This window comes from Parasteatoda tepidariorum, chromosome 7, assembly GCF_043381705.1.
Source record: "Parasteatoda tepidariorum isolate YZ-2023 chromosome 7, CAS_Ptep_4.0, whole genome shotgun sequence".
Classification (NCBI taxonomy): Eukaryota; Metazoa; Arthropoda; class Arachnida; order Araneae; family Theridiidae; genus Parasteatoda; species Parasteatoda tepidariorum.
Window position 1 is genome coordinate 55117388 of NC_092210.1, and position 23321 is coordinate 55140708.

A 23321-nucleotide genomic window follows, 5' to 3' on the forward strand; every position below is an offset into this window, starting at 1 on the left:
ATAAAATTTAAAAAATTATGTTGAAATGGTCGAAAACGATAAATTATTCGTATTTGCGATGAAATCGTTGTGTACAAAGTGCATTTAAAATGTGTTGAATAAAATTTAGAATCCTTTTTTTAAATAAGATTTCCACATTAGAAATTTAAAAATAAAAAAAATATGAGAAACGACAGGAATTTACTATAGAACTGTCAAGAATCAAGCACGTAAAACATTATTACTCAAATTTGCATATTGTAACATGGTAAACATAATGGAATTCGATAAGAAACTAAGACAGATTTAGGATGAAATTGTCTCTAATGAAGTGCGTCAAAAGCGTTAATTCAAATTCAAAAACTTTTGTGTCATAATAAAGTCATATTAAAAATATTGGAATTTCATGAAAAAAGAAAATATGTGGAAATGGTTGAAAAAACGATCATAAGTGTTGCAAAATCGGAACAGTGGAATTGTTTAAATCTAAACACTTAAAAAATTACTCCAATTCAAAATTAGTGTGTTTTAGTAATACTGTATTAAAAACATCGAAATCTGAAAAACTATGTAGAAATGCCTAGAAACGAGCAAAAAACCATATGGATTTTGAAAAAATTGGTGGCAATAGACCTTTTTAGCTAATTAATTATTTTTTTTAATTTATCGGCCAGGTAATCATAATTGGAGGCATTATTCAAAGTGCTAATAGAAGATGTTTTCTGCAAGAAAGTATTATTTTTCTGTCTGATATGATTTAAATTAGTTTAAATGAAAAAAAGGGTTGATATTTAATTTGAATAAAGCTTAATGTTCTAACATAGGAAGTTCAAAATAACAAACTTTTTATAGAAGCAGAAAGTGATTAATGAACAGATTAATTTGAATACTAATGAAGTGTGGATACTAAGTTAAATGAAACTTAATATTTCTCTTAACCTTTATTAAAAACAATGAAATCATAACAGAGAAACAATAAAAAAGCACTTAATCAAAATTAAAGGCCTTATCCGAAGAGTTAACAGTTGGTATTTTCAACAAAAAAACAAGTATTTTAGTGTAAATAAAGAAAAGAGAGCCGTTGTTGCTCCAGGGATAGAACTTCCCAATAATGTGACACAGGTACGAATACCAAGAAAATTGGTACCAAAATTTTATTTATTGTTTTGTATTGTTGTGTTTAAATGTTTATAATTTTTTTTATTTATTTGATTAGCAAATATTATATAGCATTTGAAAATTTTGGCTTTTCATTCGTGATTTTCATGCTGTGCTGTGCAAACATTGCTTTGATTTGGAACAAAATGTTACTAATCCTTTTTTTTCTGTGATGAATATCATACTTTTTCTTCCACTTTTATCCAACTTCAATTGTCAGTCATTTAAAAAAGTCGTTCAGTCAAGTGGTGCGAAAAAAGGGAATATTTTTACTGTGAGAGGCCACATTTAAATTAGGCATAGGTAAAAGAGGCCGCATAAGTTGATATGCACATATTTTGAAATTAAATGCGACTTTTTTGAAATTATTATAGTTTTGTTCACTTTATTGCTTTACGTAGAAATTATGCAAAAAACATTAAGTCATTTCTTGAAATATAATTTACAGTAAAAAATAATCTTTAAATAAATAGCTACATATGTTTGCATATATTGCTACAAGCATATACAGATAAATACAAACCACCAACTCCACAACATACAGGCTGAGAGTTGCTATTAGTTAGGAAAATAGGTACTGCCTGTCAGTCAGAACAGCCGCCATCACAGTGTTAGTGTATTTTATTAGGGGAGAGCCATGGCCAAAAATAAGAACAAAAGATTTTCTGTTGTTGGATGTTGGCAAATTGGAAAGTATGCCACAATAGCAATAATTTCAGACTGAAAAATTGCTAGAACTACACCACAACTAATTTATGTCATGCTCAACAGATGGTAGCACATTATTTATTTCTATTAATTTTCAAATTGTTATAATCTATATAATTAAATATCAATTAATAAAAGAGTTAGAGGTCACACAAGAAACTCATGGAGGCCTTTGTTTCCCCACCTTTTGTATAATGTATAGCACCTTTAAGTTCCTTACCATTTGACAATGTCATTTTACGAGCTATAACTTCTGGCTTACCACAATTTTAAAATTCATGTATGTGTTTAATTAAAACAATATAAATCATGTTAATGTTTAATTTTTTTGTGTAAACATTGTTCAAATTTTTGCATTGAAAATTGAGATGTTATTGTTTTTTTTAATTAGTTACTATTAAATTCTTTGCATTTTATTAATTTTTTTAATGTTTTGTTATGAATATATACCATAAATCTTACTTTAATTTTTCCATCCTCCATTTAAGGATCCAAATTTCATGATGCACAAATCCATATAAAAAATATGGAATATTCTCCCATCATAGGAGGGTTTTCAGTTGTACTATCAAATGGTCAAGCCTGTTTTATTACTGCTACTACATTGAAGTTTGAGCCTCATGTATGTAATGATTCCTTTTTGTTGTGTAAATTATTAAAAGTTTATGTACACATAAAAATTTATTGTATAAAGTGTTTTGATAGTATTGAGTAAGAAAAAATATTTTCTTCACCTTATATTTAGATGTTAATTTTTAGTATTGAAAGTTCATAGCTCTTTCCTGGAGCAGAATTATATCTAATGTATTACAACAAATCTTTTGACAGTTGCAAATGTTTTGTGAGTATTGTCAAATATAAACGACTCTCATTTGTTATCCATTACCATTCTTTTTAATGACCAATTATTTTTATTCTTGCACACTGAATTCTCAAAAAGAAGCCTTAATTAGTTATATATAAAATTATGTATGCATGCTTACTTAATGAAACTTAAATTGTTAACAAAAAAGAAGTAATGTGCATAAATTGTATACTTAAATTGTAATTTATATTACAATTTATGTGAAGCATAATTTGTGGTGTGACATATATCATAGTTTTGTGAATTTCTGTTTTAGGAGCCTAGAGTAAATAAGCAAAACTTGTAGTTTTATTTAATTTATGTAAAACTTTAATGTAGTTTTTTCTGATGTACATATATTCAAATAACTGATGATAGAAACAATATAGCTCAAAGAGGTTTTATCAAATGAATGCCTTTATTAAACTCGCAACATTTGTGACTTTGGTGGAATATTTTTTTCAGTGGCAGTGAATTAAAACAGAAGTATTTAAAATAGAATATTTATAAAACTTTTGAGAATAAAAAACAAAAGACATGAAATTCGGAAATTCTGAAGTAGTAAAAGAATATGCTTTTATTTATGATATTCATTCAATCACACGTTTTTATAAATTCAAGTAAAATTTTATTGTTTTGCGTATTTAAACTAGTAATCAATATCAAGCTTTTTTTATATAATTTTTTTAAAAATATGATATGGTTTTAAGTAGATTTTTTTCAGTAATTATTATTTATGATAAGAGTCTTAAGTTTTATTTTCTTTGTAACTATTTTGTATTTCTTGCAGCAAGTTTTTGGAATCTTTGCTAATGATGTTCAGAATGCTACTTGTACAGCTGTGAATCATAGGTTTCGACTCATTGCTTATGGGCAAACAAAGTATGCCTCATTTTTTTTTTAATTATCTACACTATCGATAGTGTTTTGTATTTTAATTGCTAAGTTTATTTATTATTAAGTTCAGAGTTATTAATGATTTTTCTTTTGAAATTTGAAATAACTGTTGTAACTTTTCTCATAATTTTTTTTTGTGAGAATGAAATATGTGAGCCTTTGTATGGCTGTTTCTTTTCATCTTTTGCAAGAGTAAAATTATATTATTGCTAGTTTTTTTTTAATATATGCCTGAATATATGAATTTTTAACCTTTGCCTGTATTCTGTCAATTATTGCATGACAAGCAGGACAATATAGTAAAGAAAAATTAAAACAATATCCAAAGGAATTGTCAGTGCTATAAAATAGAAAGTTTTTGAGAATATTAGAGCATATACTGAGGTAGTCTTCAGTCATAGACATGTAGTGGTTGCAAAGAAAGCAGGTTTTTATATAAAGCAGTTCCATTCTATACTGATATGATGGTTTTGCGAGATCTATTATTTATTAAAACATGATGAAAAAGCAAAATATATGCTCTGTTATGACTTAAAATTGTTTTATTTGAATAAGAGGAATTACAATCTTATAAAAATCTTACTTGAATATCTTGTTAGAAAATTAGATTAAAGGCTATTTCTAGTTCTAAACAAATAAATAGAAATGATGTTATTATGCAAATCTGTGACAGTTTTTTTCCTTGTACAAATAATGTTTTTTTGTTTTTTGTTTAAAAAGGAATAAATTAATTAACAGAAAAATAAATAAATTTGATCTTTAATGTATGCTTGAATTGTCGTTCCTTTCATTTCCCAGTTCATGGAAAATCTAACTAATCATCACCACTTAATCATCGAACCTTTTATCTCGAATCCCTTTAGTTAATTAAATGTCATTAAACTATTTTTACCTAAAGATTGTAGTTAATTTTTTTAAATTTATTTATTTTTTTTGTTGAATAGTGTTTGTTTTGATCTTTGTTTACCTTAGAAGCATATTATCCTGAAAATTCTATTTTATGGACTGAGATTTTGAAAATACTCAACTATTATATTACAAATCTTATAGCAGTGTGATTATTCATACTTCTTAATTTTTTGTTACTTAAAATTTTTTAAAACTAGGCTTTTCTTAATTATATGCTTTTTTTTAATGCAATTTCAGTGCTCAAGGGATCATTTTCTGCATTGACGATTTAACAGGTGCTCTACAATCTACACATCAATTAGTATTATCCAGTAAAGACTTTCCTGGTAAACTAATCATTCTTATTATCTGTAATTTAAGTTTTTCTCACCTTTATTGGTTCTGTTTGTTTGCTTTAATGAAAGGTTTCTAATGTACATAAATAGATGTCGAAACAGCTGCTGGAGCCGTATCAAATTTGAAATGGACTCCTGATGGAGGAGCTCTTGCTATGACATGGGAAAAAGGAGGCTTTGCAATTTGGAGTGTGTTTGGTGCCTTACTGATGTGTAGTCTTGGTTGGGATTATGGGTAATTGATATTTCAAGCATAATAATAAATAATTGCCTAATACTTACTGTAATTTATGGTATTAATTAATGTAATTAAAATTGGAGGTGAAGGAAATTTTAAATTTTACTGTTGGAACAGTAATCTCAGAGTATATATCAGTATTTTAGTGTGTGTAAAATTACCTTATACATTTGTCTCATTTTAATCCTTATAGTTATCTCAAACTAGCCTCAAAGTAGGACTCAAGGTTTTAATTTTTATTAAACTGTATTTTTCTTCTAGGGTTTAAAATGTTTTCTATTCTCTTAAAATTGATTAAAAAATGCTTCTTTTTATTGATGATATAATGTATAAATAACGCATTTTTTATTTTATCATTGGTTCAATAAATAAAAGAAAATAACTTTTTTTAATAACTTTTTTTAAAAATAATAAAGTTTTTTATTTATTTATTTATTTATTTTTTTTTGTATTTTTACTGATTAGCCTGGATAAGTTACTGTAATAATTTAATGTCTAATTTTGAAAATTGCATTTTCTAAAAAATAGTATGGTAATTTTCTTTCTGTAGAGATGCTGTGACCTATCTATATTTAAAAGTTAAATTATCCCAATGTTTTGCGTGATTGCTGTGCAGTGTATACGGGATTTTATTTTTTCTATAAGCTTCCCGTGAGAAGATCCACTATTGATTTATTCAAAATTAATATTTCAGAAAATATTAATCAAAAGTATTATTCCAAAATCCCGAATTTATATTAAATATTTTGCTTTGAAATTGGTATTCTCATTTTTAACTATTTTTTTTATTTATTTTTTATTAAAATATGGCATGATAAGTTTTTAAATGACAATAAGCTGTCCGGCATCATTATCTGCATATGAGGTAATTAATACTATTTGGTTACTTGAAAATAATTGAATCACTGTAGTATATTTTTCCTCCCTTGCTTTTATCTATATTTTTTTAAAAATATTTTATTTTCAAATTGCCAGAAAATTAGAAAATAACTTCATTTTATTTCGCATTTTGATTCAGTTTCGTTAATCACTTTTTTAAAAATTAATATTTAATTCATTTATCAATTCTGATTACATTATTATTTTTAACTGAAAATAATATCTGAGTTTTGATAAATATTAACAGTCATATAATAATAGAAATCATGAGAGTTTCCCTCTGCCATAATTTGCTAATTGGTGCTTAAAAGTGCTTATTTTTTCATTAACAAAGTGATGTTTTTTTGCTTATACAGTGTTTACTATATATACATAACTATAAATACATTGTAATTTAATGCAAAATCTGTTTTAAAATGGAGCTTTAAACAGAGGATTAAAGGAAGGCATTTAATGTGTTACTCTGTTTTATTAATCAGATTAAAAATTTATATTTGGAATTGTATAAATAACAAATAAAGCATACTTTTTATTTTTATAGGTCTGCTGATGTGATGAAAAATGTTTCCCTTCTAATATCTATGGTAAGTGTACTTTAATAATGTAATTATTTTTTATAAGTTTCTTTTTTTTGTGTTTGATTGTATATTTAGGATTTTATGAAACTATACTTTCAAAATTCCTTTGTAATTTTATTAGGAGGGAAGGCTCTAGAATAGGAAACAAATAATATATTCTTTCTCTTCTAGAAAAACTTTAACTTACCATTTCTAACTTATAAGATGATGTTTTGAAAAATTTTATGCACTATTATTATATTCCGTTTTTTATAGAATATGCAGTATCCATGCAGTTAAAAATAACAATATAAAAATATTTTTAATATTGAAATATCGATCTTTCTTTGAAGTAAACATCCTTTTTTTAAATTGCTAAATCATTGTTATTTTAATTTATGACCAGAAACATCTTTAAATATATGAAACCTTTTGTGCATAAAGAAAAGTACTAATAAAATTAAACTAGAAAAAATACATTTTAGAAATCTCACATTTATAATATTCCGTATCACATTCATGCATTTTATTACTTTTAGCTTCCCATAATAATATATAATTCTTTACTATCAAAAGGAAAGTTTCCATTAAATTCTCACAACTTAATACGGATTTCAAACTTCTTATAGGTCTTTATTTTTTTTCTATAAGTTGACTTAAGTAATGTTATTTTACATAAAAATAGGCTGATAAGAATATGCTTCCTTCTTTTGAGAGAAAGAATTTGGTAATAATGGATATTTTTATTATTTCCGAAAAAAAGCTAAAAATGAAATTTATTGGTTACCAGTTTTTACTCTTTTCCATCTTCATATATATGGACTTTCAGCCCTGTAGATCTAAGATGTTTTTCAGCTAACAAAGTTTCAACCAATATTTAATAAGAATTTGAATTTAATTAAGCATTATTATGTTTTCAAAATATAATTGAATGTGTTTTTGAAAATAAAGGCTAAAAAATACAAATTTTTTGAATTTTTATTTATCAAAAATTATTTAAATAATTGCCATTAGCATAGGGTGGCCACCTACCTGAAAAACCTTGATATAGTAAAGAAAAATTAAAACANCTCACCCCCTTAGAGTACGTACATTTTATTAGTCTACCCCCCTTTTTCATAAAAATTAAAATAATTATGTTTTAAATAAAATTAAATATTTACTTAAGGAGGGTGTAGGATAAAGTCAAATTTAAATTTGGTGTATGTTTATAAAGTACGTACTTTGTATAATACCTCCCCCCCCTCCCCATCGTACAAAACCGTACATAATAGCAAATTCCCTCCCCCCTTCGGGATGTACGTACTTTTTGAACGGCCCCTTAACAATACTTTGCTTGCATCAAAATTTGCTCCATTACAGCTCTGTTAAACTAGAATGCCACATAAAATTCTCCCATGGTTGCTAAACGAATGCAGAAACCTTTGACCGCTATGGGACTGAGCAATTTAGGAAAGATTTTGGTGGGGGTTGAAAAAGGGATTAGGATATTAGCTTCTGTTTTTAAATTCTGTCCTTGGGCTGAATCCATTTATGGCTCAAGTTTGTTCCGATGCTTTGGTGGTACTTTTTTTTTCTGTTTTGACAAAATGTTTTTTGTATTTTTAACTTAGTAAAATTCTCCAAAAATTAGTTGGTTATAATTTAATAATAATAGATTTTATATTGCACTCTTTTTCTGAAAGCTTTTCTACTCCCATTCAAAGAAATCTGTGAATTATTTTTTCTCAGCAAACCAACCAATCACGCATTTTTTAACAATCGCTAACAGCAATATTTGTCGATAAATTGTTACGATTGTTGCATTAATGCTAATTTTTTCTATTTCATTTTAACCTTTTATAACATATTTTAAAAAGATGTTTTTATTTAAGAACCAACTATATATTAATACTTAATTTTACTCTTTTATTGGTCAATATATGCTTTTTAATTCAAAATTTTGTACCAAAACATTTAAAAATTAAATAAAAAATCGTGCCAAATTGTCAAAATAAATTATTTTTTTCAAGATGATAAAAAATAACATTTTGAATAAAATATTATATAATATCGACACTTTTCTTGTACACATCCTACACTTTGTAAGAAAAAAGAAACAGAAACCTGAAAATTTTAAGATTTTTATCTGGAAAACCTGGAAAAATCAGGGAAATTTGAAATCTGATTTGAGTGGCCACCCTGTTAGCAGTATCTGTTACAGAAACCCTTTTTTTTTTATTCTTATTGTAAATAGAATTTAAATCAAACTAATGCTATTTTCCTTTTGTAACTTTATCAGGTTTGTATGAAAATTATCATTGTGAGCATCATGAATTTCGATATATATTTTGTTAAAATGTTAGATATATTGTTTAAAAATTTTTAATGGTAAAAGAAGGATGAAGCATTATAATTTAAAATTTGTGTTATAAATTTTTTTTTCTTCTTTTTTAAAGAAATGTTTGTTACACTTTTTTGAAACAAAATTTTAAATTTTCTTGACATTAATGCTGATTTTTTTCAATAAGTTATTTTAGTATAGTTTTTAAAAGTAATAAAGTAACAAAAAAAAACAATGAGCTATTTATTTTACTGGGAAAAAAATTTTCACGTTAGATTTTTATAGAAAATAAGGATTTAGTTGGAAAAAATATATTTTATTGTACTTAAACTAAAAAAATAATGGTATTTTGTCCTCTTTCCCTGTAATAATATTCATTTAGAAGTTATAAATTTTATAGTTTGTAAATCTTTCAAATTGTTATTTTAAAATTTCAAATAATATTGTAATTTTTGTGAATTTTACTGATTATTATTATGATTTTTCCTGCAGGAGTGGGGACCTGAAGGTTATCAGTTATGGGCATTAACAAGAAAGCAACCTAATTTAAAAGAAGAAAATCAACCACTACCTACTGTGAAACACCCTAAAATCGATGTAGTTATTTTTCAGTTTGTAAAAAGTGCCTTAACTGTTAATGCTGGAATGGTTTGTATACTTGATTTTTATAAAATTCTAGTGATAACTTGTAAATTATGTATTTTCTGCAGTATAGCTTGGTTCCATGTATAAATCAAACCCAAATTTTAAATATAAAAGGATGGGTTTTGTATATATCGGATAAATAAGTAAAACGACGCAAAGATTTTTTGTATTAATGCCTTTTTTATAAAATAAATTTATACATAAAAACAATATGAAACTCTATGAACGTAAGTCAATTTTTTCTATTTCACTTTCAATTAATTATGTTCGTTTTTCTGATGAACTCTTGATGTTCTGTTTGTTTAAAGAGTTTAAATTAGACATGACTGTGTAGTAGTTTTGTTACTTTCTTATTATTTATCTTATAGAATAGGTTACACTTTTATTCTGTGCATCACAGATTTTTCAAAATTCTGTATGTGTCTGCTTCCAAAATCACATTGCAAGTTTAGGGTACAAAAAGTTAACTTATGCACCAGAAAATACTGTGTATAAATTATATGAAACTCTGGAAGAAAACTCTTTTTTTTTTTAAATTCTTTTTTCCTTTTTTCTCTCTCTCTCCAATTTGCATTTTTTTCTAAAACTATCCTGTCTCAAGTAATTATTCACGAAGAATTTAGAACTGACAATTAAATCAACATTTTTAGTTTCTATGTTCCTCAAAAAAATTTTTTTTTCATTTTGTTTAGTGAATATTCAAAGTCTTTCTCTTGCTTAAAATTAAAATGAATTAAAACAAAGAATTTAAAAAGAAAATGAATGATGTTTCTTAGACTGATTCTTGCAAATTTCTAAGAAAAATAAAAGTTCTTACTTAGTTAAAAATTTAATGTAAGCTTGAGTTTTTCTAAACCTGCATTTTTATATAAAATATTTGATTTTTCTAAAAGGGAAAATTTTGTTGTAGACTGGTCGTGAACATGTTTTTTTGCAAGCTGAAGACAGATTATATATCAGTGCTGGCGCTGATATTATACATAATAAACCGGTATCACATGATTGCAAGTTAGAACAAGAATCTCCTATATCTGTTGGAATCTCTCGTGAGCAGATGCTGGCTGGTAATAAGCAATGGATAATCATTCCTGTAAGTACATATTTATTGTAATAACAATGCAATGTGCTATGTAATGTGATTTGTCTATTTTTGCCCAGTGGGGGATGCAATATGTTGAATGTAGCTGAAGCTGAATTATTAAACAGCTAAAACTTTTATTGGTTACTTTATTCTTGATTGCCTTTATCCATAAAGTTAAATTCCAAATTATTTTTAGTATATAGAAGAACAATAGTAAATATTGTAGGTTAATTTTCCATTTCATACTATGAAATCCGACTGAAGCTCAAAGTCAGCATGGATATTAAAAACTGGCTAAATAGTGGTGTCTCAAAATTGTCCAACCATTATTTCCTAATTTATAGATATATATATAACTATAATTTATAATTTTGCATTTCTTAAACATTAATTATAATTTCTCAAGAATTTAGTTTTTAATTTGGAATTAGGAAAATCTTAAAAACTACTTGATAGACAACCTACCTTTTTTTAAAAACGCTCATACTTTCTGTTATGCTTGTTCTTATTCTGCAAATATTCCATAATTTTTTATTAAGTGATTGATTTGAAATTCTGAGACAACTCCTTATATTTTTGCAGGTAAATGAGTTTATTTATTCAATAGTTTAAATGTTGTGTATAAAATTTAAGTATTGAATTTTTTTTAATGTAACTAAAGGCGTATCAACAAATTACGACTATGCAATAATAATATGTTTCTTTGTAAATGTGGCTATGTAAAAATATTGCTACAAATTAGCATGCATGATAACAATGATGAGAATTTTTTGAGGTATTTTGCTTGAATAATATTAAGTAGACTGTCTAGTAGCTAGGCAAATTAAAACGAAAACTAAAATAAAGTTGAATTGTCAATATAGTCACTTCTAATATTGGCTTAAAATATTTCTGTAAGATAACAAACTATATTGCTTTTTAAAAAAAAGTTAAATTGCAAGTTTAATAGAAGTCGTGGCTGGGATAGACTAGTTGGAAGGGCGCTGGACACACATTCAGGAGAACAGTAGTACGAATCAAGCCTGCCAAAGACTCCTTGTATAGTAAATGATAACTGTTGCAAATCTGTCGAGTCACAAATTCTTCTATGTTCTCATAACAAATTATGCCTCTGGGGAGGGACTGGATTGGAGATTGATCGTTCTCTTGTTCAGGACAAAATTACAATCTGTAGATGAATGAATGGATATATGAACGGGTGTGATGTATGGATGTGGCAGATGTCGAATTCTTGGCTGTAGATGGCGCCACTGGAAAACAAGAACAAATGTACCCCTTGTCTTAATGGCCTGCTACAACAACATCATCATACTTGGAAAGTAAAACAAAAGAGAAATAACATGGACTGGTGTAATTCATGTTAAAGATATTTGAAATATATGCTTTTATTATTGTTCTGATGTTAATATGTAAAAGATAATACTGCATTTTTTTGAAAATTATATCTCTTTGAATATTTCTAGATACCATATGGCTACCTTTCTAATAACTGGCCTATCAGAGTAAGTAAACTTATTGATTTTATTGACATTGCATTTCATTTTCTTTCCTTTAATCATTAAATAGTAATTCTTTACATCTATGTAAACCTTTTGTATAAATATTTTAATTGTGTTTGCAATTACAAAATTTATTCTCATTTTTGCATTAATGATGTTTTTTTTTTACTTATTATTTTAGTACACAGCTATAGATTCACAAGGTCAGAGTATGGCTGTTGCTGGTAGAAGTGGCTTAGCACATTATTCACTAGTACAAAGAAGGTGGAAATTGTTTGGAAATGAAACACAGGTAATATGGGAGTTTTACATATGATTAACACACATTATTCAAGAAGTACTCTGCTTATAATATGAGTTAATGTTAAAATTTACATTGTTCACTTTTTTAGGAAAGAGATTTTGTCACTATGGGTGGATTACTATGGTGGGAAGATCAAATTATACTTGGCTGCTATAATCTACGTGACTTGAGAGATGAGGTGAATATAGTTTTTTCTTATACCACAGTTTATGTACCTTACTATTTAAATATATAATTGAAAGTTACTGAGAAAAGTTAGATTAGTTTGTGATATTTGTCATGAAATATTGATGATTATTATAACAATACAAAACAATTACTTATTTATATATATATTTTTTGGAAACACTTATTTAATTTCAAGTAATTCTATAATTTTTTGTAAGATTTAAACCATTAAGGTAAAATAAAATCTTTATGTTAAGGTATTATTTTTCTCAAAAAAAAATCTATTATATTCAAGTAATCTATTTTAGTAAAATATAAATATGAAAGAAAGCATTTTAAACTTAAAAACATTTATTGTTTCTGGTAGTTCTAAAAGAGAAAAAATGTCCTTCTTAAGTGGTACTTTTTGAGAAATGTAAAATTAAAAAAGTTTATGATTGTACTGTACTAAATAGTTTTTTGAAGAAATGACACTCAAACATCTCAATTAATATGTGCTTTTGTCAAATTTATTAATGCACTTTATTTGTTTACTTTTTAAAAAATGTGTAAGTGATAAATTTGTACATTTGTTAGATCCGTGTTTATCCTCAAGAAAGTAAACTTGACAATCAATTTTTACGTGTGGTTAAGATGGACTCTCAAGTTCTTCAACTTTCTGCACTTGGTGATCGACTTCTGAGTTTTTGTGCTGATTCTCATTTGACTTTATTTTTATTGCAAAGGAAAACATCACCAACGAGTAAGATTTAGTTCTTTTATTGATTTGTAATATTTTTGTAAACATTGCAATTTGAAATATTTATAAAGTTATAATTTAACTTAAATATAAAATCTTGGCACTCTTAAGTATAAGTATAAACTTGCATTTTATTGCTTTTATTTAAAGGATTTTTTTATTTACTGATTTTATTTACTGACAGTATTTTAATTCATTAACTGATACTACTGATGTTTATTTATTCTTGTTATGCCATTTCTGTTATTGAATGATTTTTTCCCCACGCAAATTAAGATTGAGGTCCTTGGGGCAAAACATTGATTCATCACATTTTTAAATTTCCCCCCAAAATTTTTTCCCTCAAACTGATTTACTGATAGTCCATTGTGCTTTTATTTAGCCGAAATTCCAATCTCCAGGACTTGTAAAGTACTTATCTAAAAACAATATGAATGGACAGTTTTACGTAATTTGTAACCTCTAAGAAAGTATGAGCTATCTCTGAAATTGAACTCTAGCTGTAAATAACTAGTAAAACTTTTAAATGACTTGTGAAACTTTTTGTATTGCGTTTTATAATTATTATTGAATAATCATACTAAATTAATCTTACTGTTCTGGAAAAATGAAAAAAAGAAATACAAAAAGTTTTAAAATCTTTCAATATTGTCATTAAATAAGTTTTAATTTTTCTGTTTTATTTTTTTAAAATTTGTTTTAATCTAAAATAGAAAGCAGGAAAAAATATTTTAGCTCCATTATTTAGCCATTTGCTTCATAAAAATATTGTTTCCTTTTACATTTTGTCTTAAAATTTAGAATGAAGGCTTAAAAAGTAATTTCTCAATCACCAAATATAAGGAGTGCAATTTTTCCTAAATCAGAAATGTTTGTTTCTAATTTCTTTACATTTTATGTACTAAATGAATATTTTAATCTTCGTTTATAGGTTTACCTTGTTATGATCATAAAAAAATTATATTTTGAATAAGTAAGATATTTGTTTAAAAAAGTGATTAATGTTTAATTTTAGGTAGTGTGCTACAAGTCACTAGGCCCTTAGAACTTGATGTTTCAAATTTAGTGTTCCATCCTGCTTGTGTGATTTCTGCTATTTTAACTTCTTTATGTACAGAAACAGGTATTAATTGTATTCAGAAAAATTCCTTAATATATTGCTTAGAAGTTTATAGCTGCTAAATTCCAATGAATGTCCATTATGTGGCCCTAGCATGTAATTGATTCTCAAATTTTAAAGCTTATTTTTAAAAAAAAATCTTATTTTAAATCTAATAATCTAATCTTAATTATTTTTATCTTTATTTTAAGTGAGATGGCCACGAAAAGGAGATGAAAGTATACTGTTAAACATATGTGGTCGATTGCTTTTACTACAGCAAGATCCTGTTGCTAAGACATCTGATATTACCAACAATAATACTCAGGTATGTTTATAACATTTGCTAAAAAGCATTTTTCACAATTATCTATGTGTTGATAAGAGTTTAAAATAATAAAAAAAATGTTAATTTGGTGCATGATTCAAATAACACTCTTTAAATTGTTTTCTATAGTTTTGAATTGTGTCGATACTTTTTGATATATTTATTGTAATGATGTTTCATTGATTTCTAATTGCTTTTTGTACTAGCATTAATAGCATCATGCTATAGACATACTTATTTCATATTTTATAGTCTTTTGCGAACAAAACTATGGTGTTAGCATTAGCTTGTAAGTGGTGTGTTAAGCACGGTTTTAGAGCATTATTGATTTTCTTAATTAAATTCAGGATATCCGCACACCTGGAAAGTCATGAATTTCAGTATTGAACAAAATTTGTCGTGATTTTAACTATTTTTTTAAAAAAAATCATGGAAAGCCATAAATTTAGATTGCTGAAAGATCTAATTTTTTAAGTGGAATCCCCCCCCCCCCCTCTATTTTATCTTGTTCCGAATATCTGAATTCATAACGAACTTATAGTCCTATTTTATTAGAATATAAAATGTTTTTATCATGTTCTTTAAAAATTATGGTGTTCCTTCAAAAAATGGAAGGAAAATCATCATTTCTGAAGTGAATTATCTTTTAAACTTCTGTGATTTAAGAATCTTTATTATTTATTTTTTTAATATTTTATTAATTTAAAATTCTAGCTGAAGCAAACCAATCATTGATGATTTTTTTAAATTCCGAAATGAAAACAGAAAAATCAGCAGTATTTCTTTCCTTTCCGAAGAACAAGAAAAGTATCGTTAGAATAAAATTCTGCAGGAAAAAAAATTATTTGCTTTTGTATTTTTTTCAGCTATTATATTGTTTCAACTCTTTCTTTACCCTGTTTTTAAAATTTAAAATCTATAAATATGAAGGTACATAGTATATTAGTTTTGGTTATACCTATCATTTCAATTAATGTTATTATAATGCTTTTTTAAACTTATTGTTGTGTTTTTGTCGAGAAAATAGTGACTTGGTTAAGTCATGAAAAATTCTTGGAATTAGTCATGGAAAATCTAAAATGTAGCAGATACCCTGTAAATTGTCAAAGTTAATCAGGGATGAAAATTGTGGATGTTTCGTGGCTGTTTTCAGGAGCAAGAAAAAAAAACTTATTGATATTATTATAATTCTGTGCATGATTCAAATAACATTGTTTTCTATAGTTTTGAATGATGTTGATATTTTTCCATGTAGTTATTGTAATGATGTTTTATTTATTTCTAATTACTTTTTGTATTATCATTAATAGCACCATGCTGTAGACCTACTTATTTTATTAAATATTTTATAGTCTTTGCGGACAAAACTATGGTGTTAGCATAAGCGTATAAGTGGTGTTATGCACAGTTCTTAGAGTAATATTGATTTTCTTAATTAACTTGTCACATTTATCAGAACATCAAGAATGAAAATTGTAGATGTCTCATGACTTGTTTTATAGAAGTAAGGAGGAAAAAAAACTTAGCGATAATATCCGAATTTAGTTTAATCTAAAAATGTGTGTATATCTTATTAGTGTCATCAATACTTAAAAATTAGAAATTTTATGTTTTTTTTTTTTTTCTAATTTTCATTTTAATCAATAATTATTACTATTTATTGTGCAAACATTTTGAACTATTAGGATATCACATTTATTTGTTAAACTCTGATTACTTGATTAAAAGTTATTTAGGTGATTTTATTTTGGTTAATTCAGCACCTTCTTTAGCTTATTTTTATCATTTATAAATGTTATCAATTGTGTTGTTTCTTATTTTTTTTATTTTAATCTTTTATGAGATGCATCAAACAATACTATAAATTTATAACTTTAAAGAGAAATAATCTAGCCTGAAACTTTTTATTCCTTTGGTTTACCATTGAAACTTTTCTGTCTGTATAAACTTAAGTGCTGTTGGTACTTATTCATTGCGCCGGTAGAGGCAATAAACCCGTCTTTGCTAAAGACACAAGTATATTTAACTGTTTTTTTTTTCTTTTTAAATTTGTTTGAATTTACGATTTACTCTCTTGGCTCTTTTGAAACAGTTTTATTTCCCAGACAAATAAAACAGCAGAATTTATTTGTGTGTACATAAAGAAAAAGTACCATGCTGCTTACCAATAAATAATTATTTTTTTCTTTTTTTAAAAATTGAATAAAAGTTTTGCCTTAATTTTTTGACAGTTTTTATTTTCTTTTTGCATTATTTTCCATTTTAATGATCCATATTGAAAAAGTTCATTCAAAAATTTTCTTAATATTTAAATAATTTGGAAATTTAGTAATANTTTTTTTACGTTAGCTTACATTCGAGTTTTAAATTTTGGGAGGATCCAAGTAAGATGTAATTTTAGAAGCTAGTATATTATAATGCAATGTGATTAAAATATGATATAACATTAAATAAAATAAAAAATTATTAGGAAATAACATTTTATAATTTTTTATACTCTGAAATATATGTTAGAGTTAAAGATAGAAATCAGTTGAAAACAAAAAATCTGTGGACCCGTGACTTAAAACTTACAAAATTTTTCTACAACTGAAGCATGTTAAACACAAATATGAAATAAATATATTATTTTAAAATTAAACACTGAAAATGGTCAAATAATACAATCTTTCCACACAAAAAACCTTGAAATCTAATTTAATTAAATTTTTTTAATGAAAATAAAATGTTGAAAACTTGTGTTTTTAATTGCAAAATATTATACAGATATTTTTTTCTCTATTATTTAAGACTAGTTGATAACGTCTTTAAGCACTGAGGAGTAATTCAGTCATTATTTATTGATAAAGCTGAATTCGTTTTTGCTAAAAGTAGGACATCTCTGACTTAATTATTAAAATTATGTAATTAAAATTAAATTACATAATACAAAAAATTACACAATACAGAATTGAAATTACATAAATTTACATGGTTATGTTAACTTATGTAATTATGATTCTGTTCAATTAGTTGTTATTAAATTTTTGTTTTATGTAAGACAATATGAAAGTTATAAACTATGTAAGTAAATGCATTAAATTTTGAACATATCTAAGATGTAGGTGCTTACTAAGATTAATTATGTTATTTTAAAATTAAATAGAATAAAATTTAAGTATTGCATTTCACTTTTTCAGAAAGTACCATCATATGGATTACCAACTGTTTTGGCTTCATGTGTTGAAAATGTTTGGGTATGCTCTCACAGCTCAAAAGATACACCTCATCTTACAGAAGCCTTGTGGATCGCTTGCGGTGCACATGGTATGCGTGTAGGTACACCTGATCTCAAATACTTTCTTACAACTTTTGTGGAGAGAGAAAGCAACATGTAGTATTGGATTGTGTGTTTATTAAAGAAAAATTAAAATTTTCAAATATTTAATAAAAATAAAATGTATGTTTTTTTTAAAATTGTGAACCATTGAGACATTTTTGTCTATGAATGAACACTGGTTCTATCACCGTAAATTTGAATAAGTATCTTAGTTGTGTTAAATATTTTATCTTGAATATAAAATCTCATTTAACCCTTCAGCTATTGAATCATAAACTTGGTTACATATTACAATTTGGATGCTTCCCCATAGTGAAAAGGAGAATTGGAATATGTTATTAAATGAAAATGCAATACTTGATAAATTATTATACAAATTTGACCACTCAGTTATTTCTGCAAAATATCATCATATTACAGCCCATCCTTAAATTTTAAAGTATTCAGAAACCTGCCTTCTTAATACAAGCTTTATTAAAAGCAATCAAAGTTATCAGGACCATTTCTAAAATAAAAAATTTTACTCAGTTGTATTATAATGTAGTATCAGTTGTATTCTCAGTTGTATTGTAATTTTGATTAGTTCAAACATTTCCTTTTGTCAGTTATAAACTATATGCAGTGTGCTATGACTCATATTTAGCTTAAATCCATATTCTCCTTTGCAATCCGACAATTGCCTTAGGAGTTCTTACTTTGACCTCCTTTATAATAGGGTCTGTAAATGCTGCATATGTTATGCCCTTTCAATTATAATGGGCTGCCATATGCCTCAAACTGTTGTACCTAAACAATGTAATATTTTGAGTTAATAAAATCTAAATGAATCTTGTTAATTATATATAACATGACCCAGTTGATTCCATTTGTAGTGAATTATATGTTTCTCAGTTATTTCTGTATTTGAGTGCACTAGCATTTAACTTATTTGAAATTTGCACCTTGATTAATATTTACTAAATTCCACTTTTGCTATATTCAGCTGATATTATCACTTTTTTCCCCTTTCGAACAATTATAGTGCTCACTTAATTCCATCTTACTTTTTAATTTCTTAGTCTTGACTTAATTCACAGAAGTAGACTTTGGTGTTCCTCAACCTTGGAGTCAAGTCAAAGTAGCATATATATAATGTATATGGGGTGGGAAAAATAATGGAAACACTACAATGCTAATACATTTTTTTCATATTTCTCGAAAAATTCTACGAGAATCATTTTGTAAATCTACAAGTGTTTAGTATATGTGATTTCTCATACTTATCAATGAAGTGGAAAGCTTTTAGAGGTTTGAGAGATCAATAATGAATTACAAATGGAAAATTGTGTTTTTGTGTACTGTAACTTGTAATATTCCAAAAAATGTAGTAAGAAATTTGTTACTTGCAACAATTACTTTGGTTATTATGTGCTGTAATTGCACAAAGTTTCGTAAGCCTAGTTTACATATTTATGAAATTTTTTATAAAAACTGGCCATTAATCTCTGACCCATTAGCTTCTGTTACCTTTTCTAAAATTTCACCCTGTTTTTATTAATATTTCTAATGTAGGAGATGTATTATATTTCTAATGTTAATATTTCTAATGTTCATGAGAATTTTTAGTAAATATTTGAAAGCTAAAGTTAGGGGGTTGGCTTGTAATTGTTTCCCTGACTTTGAAAAGTTTCAGGAGGACATGGCTGAAAGAAATGCTTCTCCTTTTGTCAAGCATCACCAATAATCAGTAAATATCTCAAAAGGTACAAACAAAACATAAAAATACATTATATAATAGTTGAAAACAGAATACCTAATCATAAAAAATTAAAAAGAAAAGCATGAAAAGGACATTTAGATAGGAATACTATAATTTTCTAATTATTAATTCTGGAGGTCCACCACACACAATCTGCTTTTAACATCTGTGCAACCATTACTAGATCTACCATTACTACAAGAGAGGAGTAAATTTTTATTTTCAAGTGTAGCATGCCTTATTTTTTTACATTAGCTTACATTCGAGTTTTAAATTTTGGGAGGATCTTCAAATAAAAAGCAAACTCTTCAGCTTATACATGGATGGGCTTGTATTCAGAAATATACTGTAATGTTTGTTTGTTTTCTAAACAGTTTCAGGCAGTTGCTTCCCAAAGTATTAATTTCTTTCTTTTATTTATTAATAAAGTTGCTGGATTAAAAGGGTTGAATAACTATGATTTACTTATACAGTAAAACCATTTTCCATGAGGCCATTTATTGTGAATGATAAATACAGGAAAATGATTAATGTGGGTCAACATAAAGTATCAAATAATGACTTTAAAATTTATGAAAAGTAATAAAAGAAGTAATAGACTTCATAATTGAAAAAATTATGTTAATTTTCTGTTAGTTTGAGTGAATACAGAAAGTTCCCTATTGTTTCAAAGGTATTAAGACTTTTCACAAATGTTGGTGTGGTTCTGTTTTATCATCTTCCATCTTCTTCCACGTCACATACTTTGTTCAACTTCTGCAACCATTTTTTAAATAGACAACACCAGAAGTTTCAACATTTTCTTCTACTGATGCATAATAGTTTTTGAGGCATTTCACCCAAATTGTAACAAATCATTATCATCATGAGATAGTTTTTTTTTCTAAAAAAATAAATAAATAACTTCAACATTTTTATTAAATGATGGTAGAATGTCTGAATGAAGATGCAGGAATATAGTAGTTAAAAAAACTATTTAAACGGGTATTATTAACAGGACATAACATGATATTAAATGCAAAATTAGAATGCCAAAATTTGGTTTCATAATTACTTAAGGATTTATTATTTGCCATTGTAGAATTTATTATTATTATTTTTTTTTTATATTACTAATATTTTAAGAAATGTACTTTGATATTTATATAGCAATGATTGACATTAAATTTACTAAGATTTACATACTGAAACATAAATATGTTTTGAATTTAATTCTTTTTGTCATGGATGGTTTTTTAAGTTGTGTGCGCTAAATAAGTTTTACGATGTGTTAAACATTTGTTTTACACATTTAATATTTTAAGAGAGTGCATTAAAGGACTGTAATATAAATTCATAAAATATGAATTTTATATTGATCAAATATTGTTTTGAGCTTATCTCTTCATTTGTACAGCATTAAAACTTCCTTAATTTTTATATCTTTCTATTTTTTTAAAGGTTTGGTTGCCACTATTTCCAAGAGATGGAGAAAAGCAACGATCTCACAACTTTATGTCTAAGAGAATAATGCTTCCAGTTCCTGTTTATATTTATCCTTTAGGTACATATTGAGTAAAATGTAATGTATGAGACTAAAATTACTGTAGAAAATATTGGGATTGCTTATGTTCATATAAAATATCTAAATATTTAATTACTTAGAAAATGAAATTAAACTTTTGGCATTAATGCATGTAAAATTTTAAAGTTAAGTTTACCTAAGCATATAGCGAGCCTATGATTAAAATTATAGTTTTAGTCTTGGTCAGTTTTTTTTTTCCTTTTTTTTCTTAAATCATCTTCTTAGTTCATTTAAAGTTACAAAGCAATGATCAGCAAAGCACCATTTATTTATCTGTCAGGGGACTGAAGTAAATTGATGTATAAATGAAAAGGTGTATAACTTAAAATTTAAAAAAAAGTAGTTGTTGGTAATTAAAATTGAAAACAAAACAGCTAATCTGTTCTTTTGCTAACTCCACTATAGATAGTCCCAAACGTTTATCAAACTCTTTCTGAATGTCAGTTTTTTTTTAAAGTAAATGTGTAACTCTTTCAACCTTTTTGAAGGAAATGTTACAAAATAAGTAATAAATTTTAAAAATGGCAGGCAATATGCAAGTTGCATACTAAGGAAGTGAACAAGAGGAATGTGGGTGGCATAAAAAATTTGATTGCTATAGGTCTGCATTTATATACTGCTTATTAACTCACTCCCTCGATGCGCACATGTTTATGGAAATGTATGGCAATCAAATTTTTTGTGCCAACTGCATTTCTCTCACATTCTCAATGTGCCACTAATCGTAGATGCTTTACCATATGTAATGTTCTTCCTTTCTAATATATATGAAAATATCCTTTGCAAATTTTTTTTTAATGTTATTTTTTTTTGATATATTACAAATTGATATAGTTCTTTTTATTTGATATATGTAATCCTTTAAAAAATTAATGCAGAAAAGGTATTAAAACAGTTGATTAATTTTATCCATTTTGTTACAAGTGATAACTCTTTATTACATAATTATATAAATTTATATTTGAATATTTATAAATGATGTTTCTTCGAAATTTCTTTGAATCTCCATAACAGTTAAATTAATTATTAGTTGGTTGTGAATTAGTTTTGAATTAAATTTATTACATGAGTAAGTAAAAAAATTATTAATTTAAAAATAGAACGAGCCTCTCAATATTGAATTAATTTAAAATTGAGTTTAAATTGTTTACATGGTGGCAAAAATAATCAAGAAAATAACTCTTTGTCAGAAACTAATTATTTTATCATATTCATGTAAAGTCTTGGAAAATTATTTTGTATTTTTTTAATATATATATGAAGAACTTTCAACAGTAAGAAGAAAATTCTTTTATTAGTGCGTATTTCCTAATTATAATATTTTTTTTAACTGCTTAAAAGGTGCTTATTTTTTGTTGAAAAATTTGGCTTAACTTCCTGTTTAAATCTTAAACGCCGCTGTGTATCTCTGCAAACATTACTGCAATGATTTTATTTCAATATTATTTATTCATTCTCTTTTGTAAAATTTCATTTTCATTTATTCATTTTCTTTTGTACCTAATAAGATAAAAATTGTTATAGCTGTTCTTTATGAAGATGCCGTTATTCTTGGAGCTGAAAACGAAACAGTTCTTCTCCCTGCAGACAGCTATGGAAAACAACCATTTTGTGTAGTGTCTCGAACTGTAGGTTTTTTTTATTTTAATATTTTTGTTTAGAAATAAATAACAATTATCTTATTTTAAATTAGATAACTGTAACATATGTATTTGTAAACAAACCATAAAAATATGCTTGTTCAAAAAAAAACTTGCTGTTAATATTTTTAAGTAAAAACATTTCTAAAAATTCTTAAATTATGGTTAATTTTTTAAATTAAGAAATGCAGAAGGAAATTAAATTGAGATGTCAACTAGCTTACCTGAATATTAGCTACTTTACCTTAAGAAAATACAGTTTTAAGTATACAGATACAGTTGTTAAGAAGATACAGTACACAACAATTCTTGCTGACGCATACGTAGTTAAATAAAATTTAAGGTCTGCTTATAAAAAATTAATTAACAT

General features: G+C 26.0%; 1 protein-coding gene across 1 annotated transcript in view; it reads left to right on the forward strand.

Annotated features, from left to right (window-relative positions):
• Positions 1-23321, forward strand: part of LOC107443107 (Guanine nucleotide exchange factor subunit Rich) — a 55579-nt gene that overhangs the window by 8873 nt on the left and 23385 nt on the right. The window contains exons 6-21 of the mRNA XM_071183461.1: positions 2334-2467; positions 3480-3571; positions 4733-4821; positions 4921-5065; positions 6489-6531; positions 9320-9475; positions 10383-10562; positions 12017-12055; positions 12234-12344; positions 12445-12534; positions 13101-13266; positions 14279-14386; positions 14575-14690; positions 17870-18004; positions 21188-21290; positions 22836-22939. Coding sequence (XP_071039562.1) covers positions 2334-2467; positions 3480-3571; positions 4733-4821; positions 4921-5065; positions 6489-6531; positions 9320-9475; positions 10383-10562; positions 12017-12055; positions 12234-12344; positions 12445-12534; positions 13101-13266; positions 14279-14386; positions 14575-14690; positions 17870-18004; positions 21188-21290; positions 22836-22939 — 1811 coding nt within the window. The remainder of the gene's footprint in view (positions 1-2333; positions 2468-3479; positions 3572-4732; positions 4822-4920; positions 5066-6488; positions 6532-9319; positions 9476-10382; positions 10563-12016; positions 12056-12233; positions 12345-12444; positions 12535-13100; positions 13267-14278; positions 14387-14574; positions 14691-17869; positions 18005-21187; positions 21291-22835; positions 22940-23321) is intronic.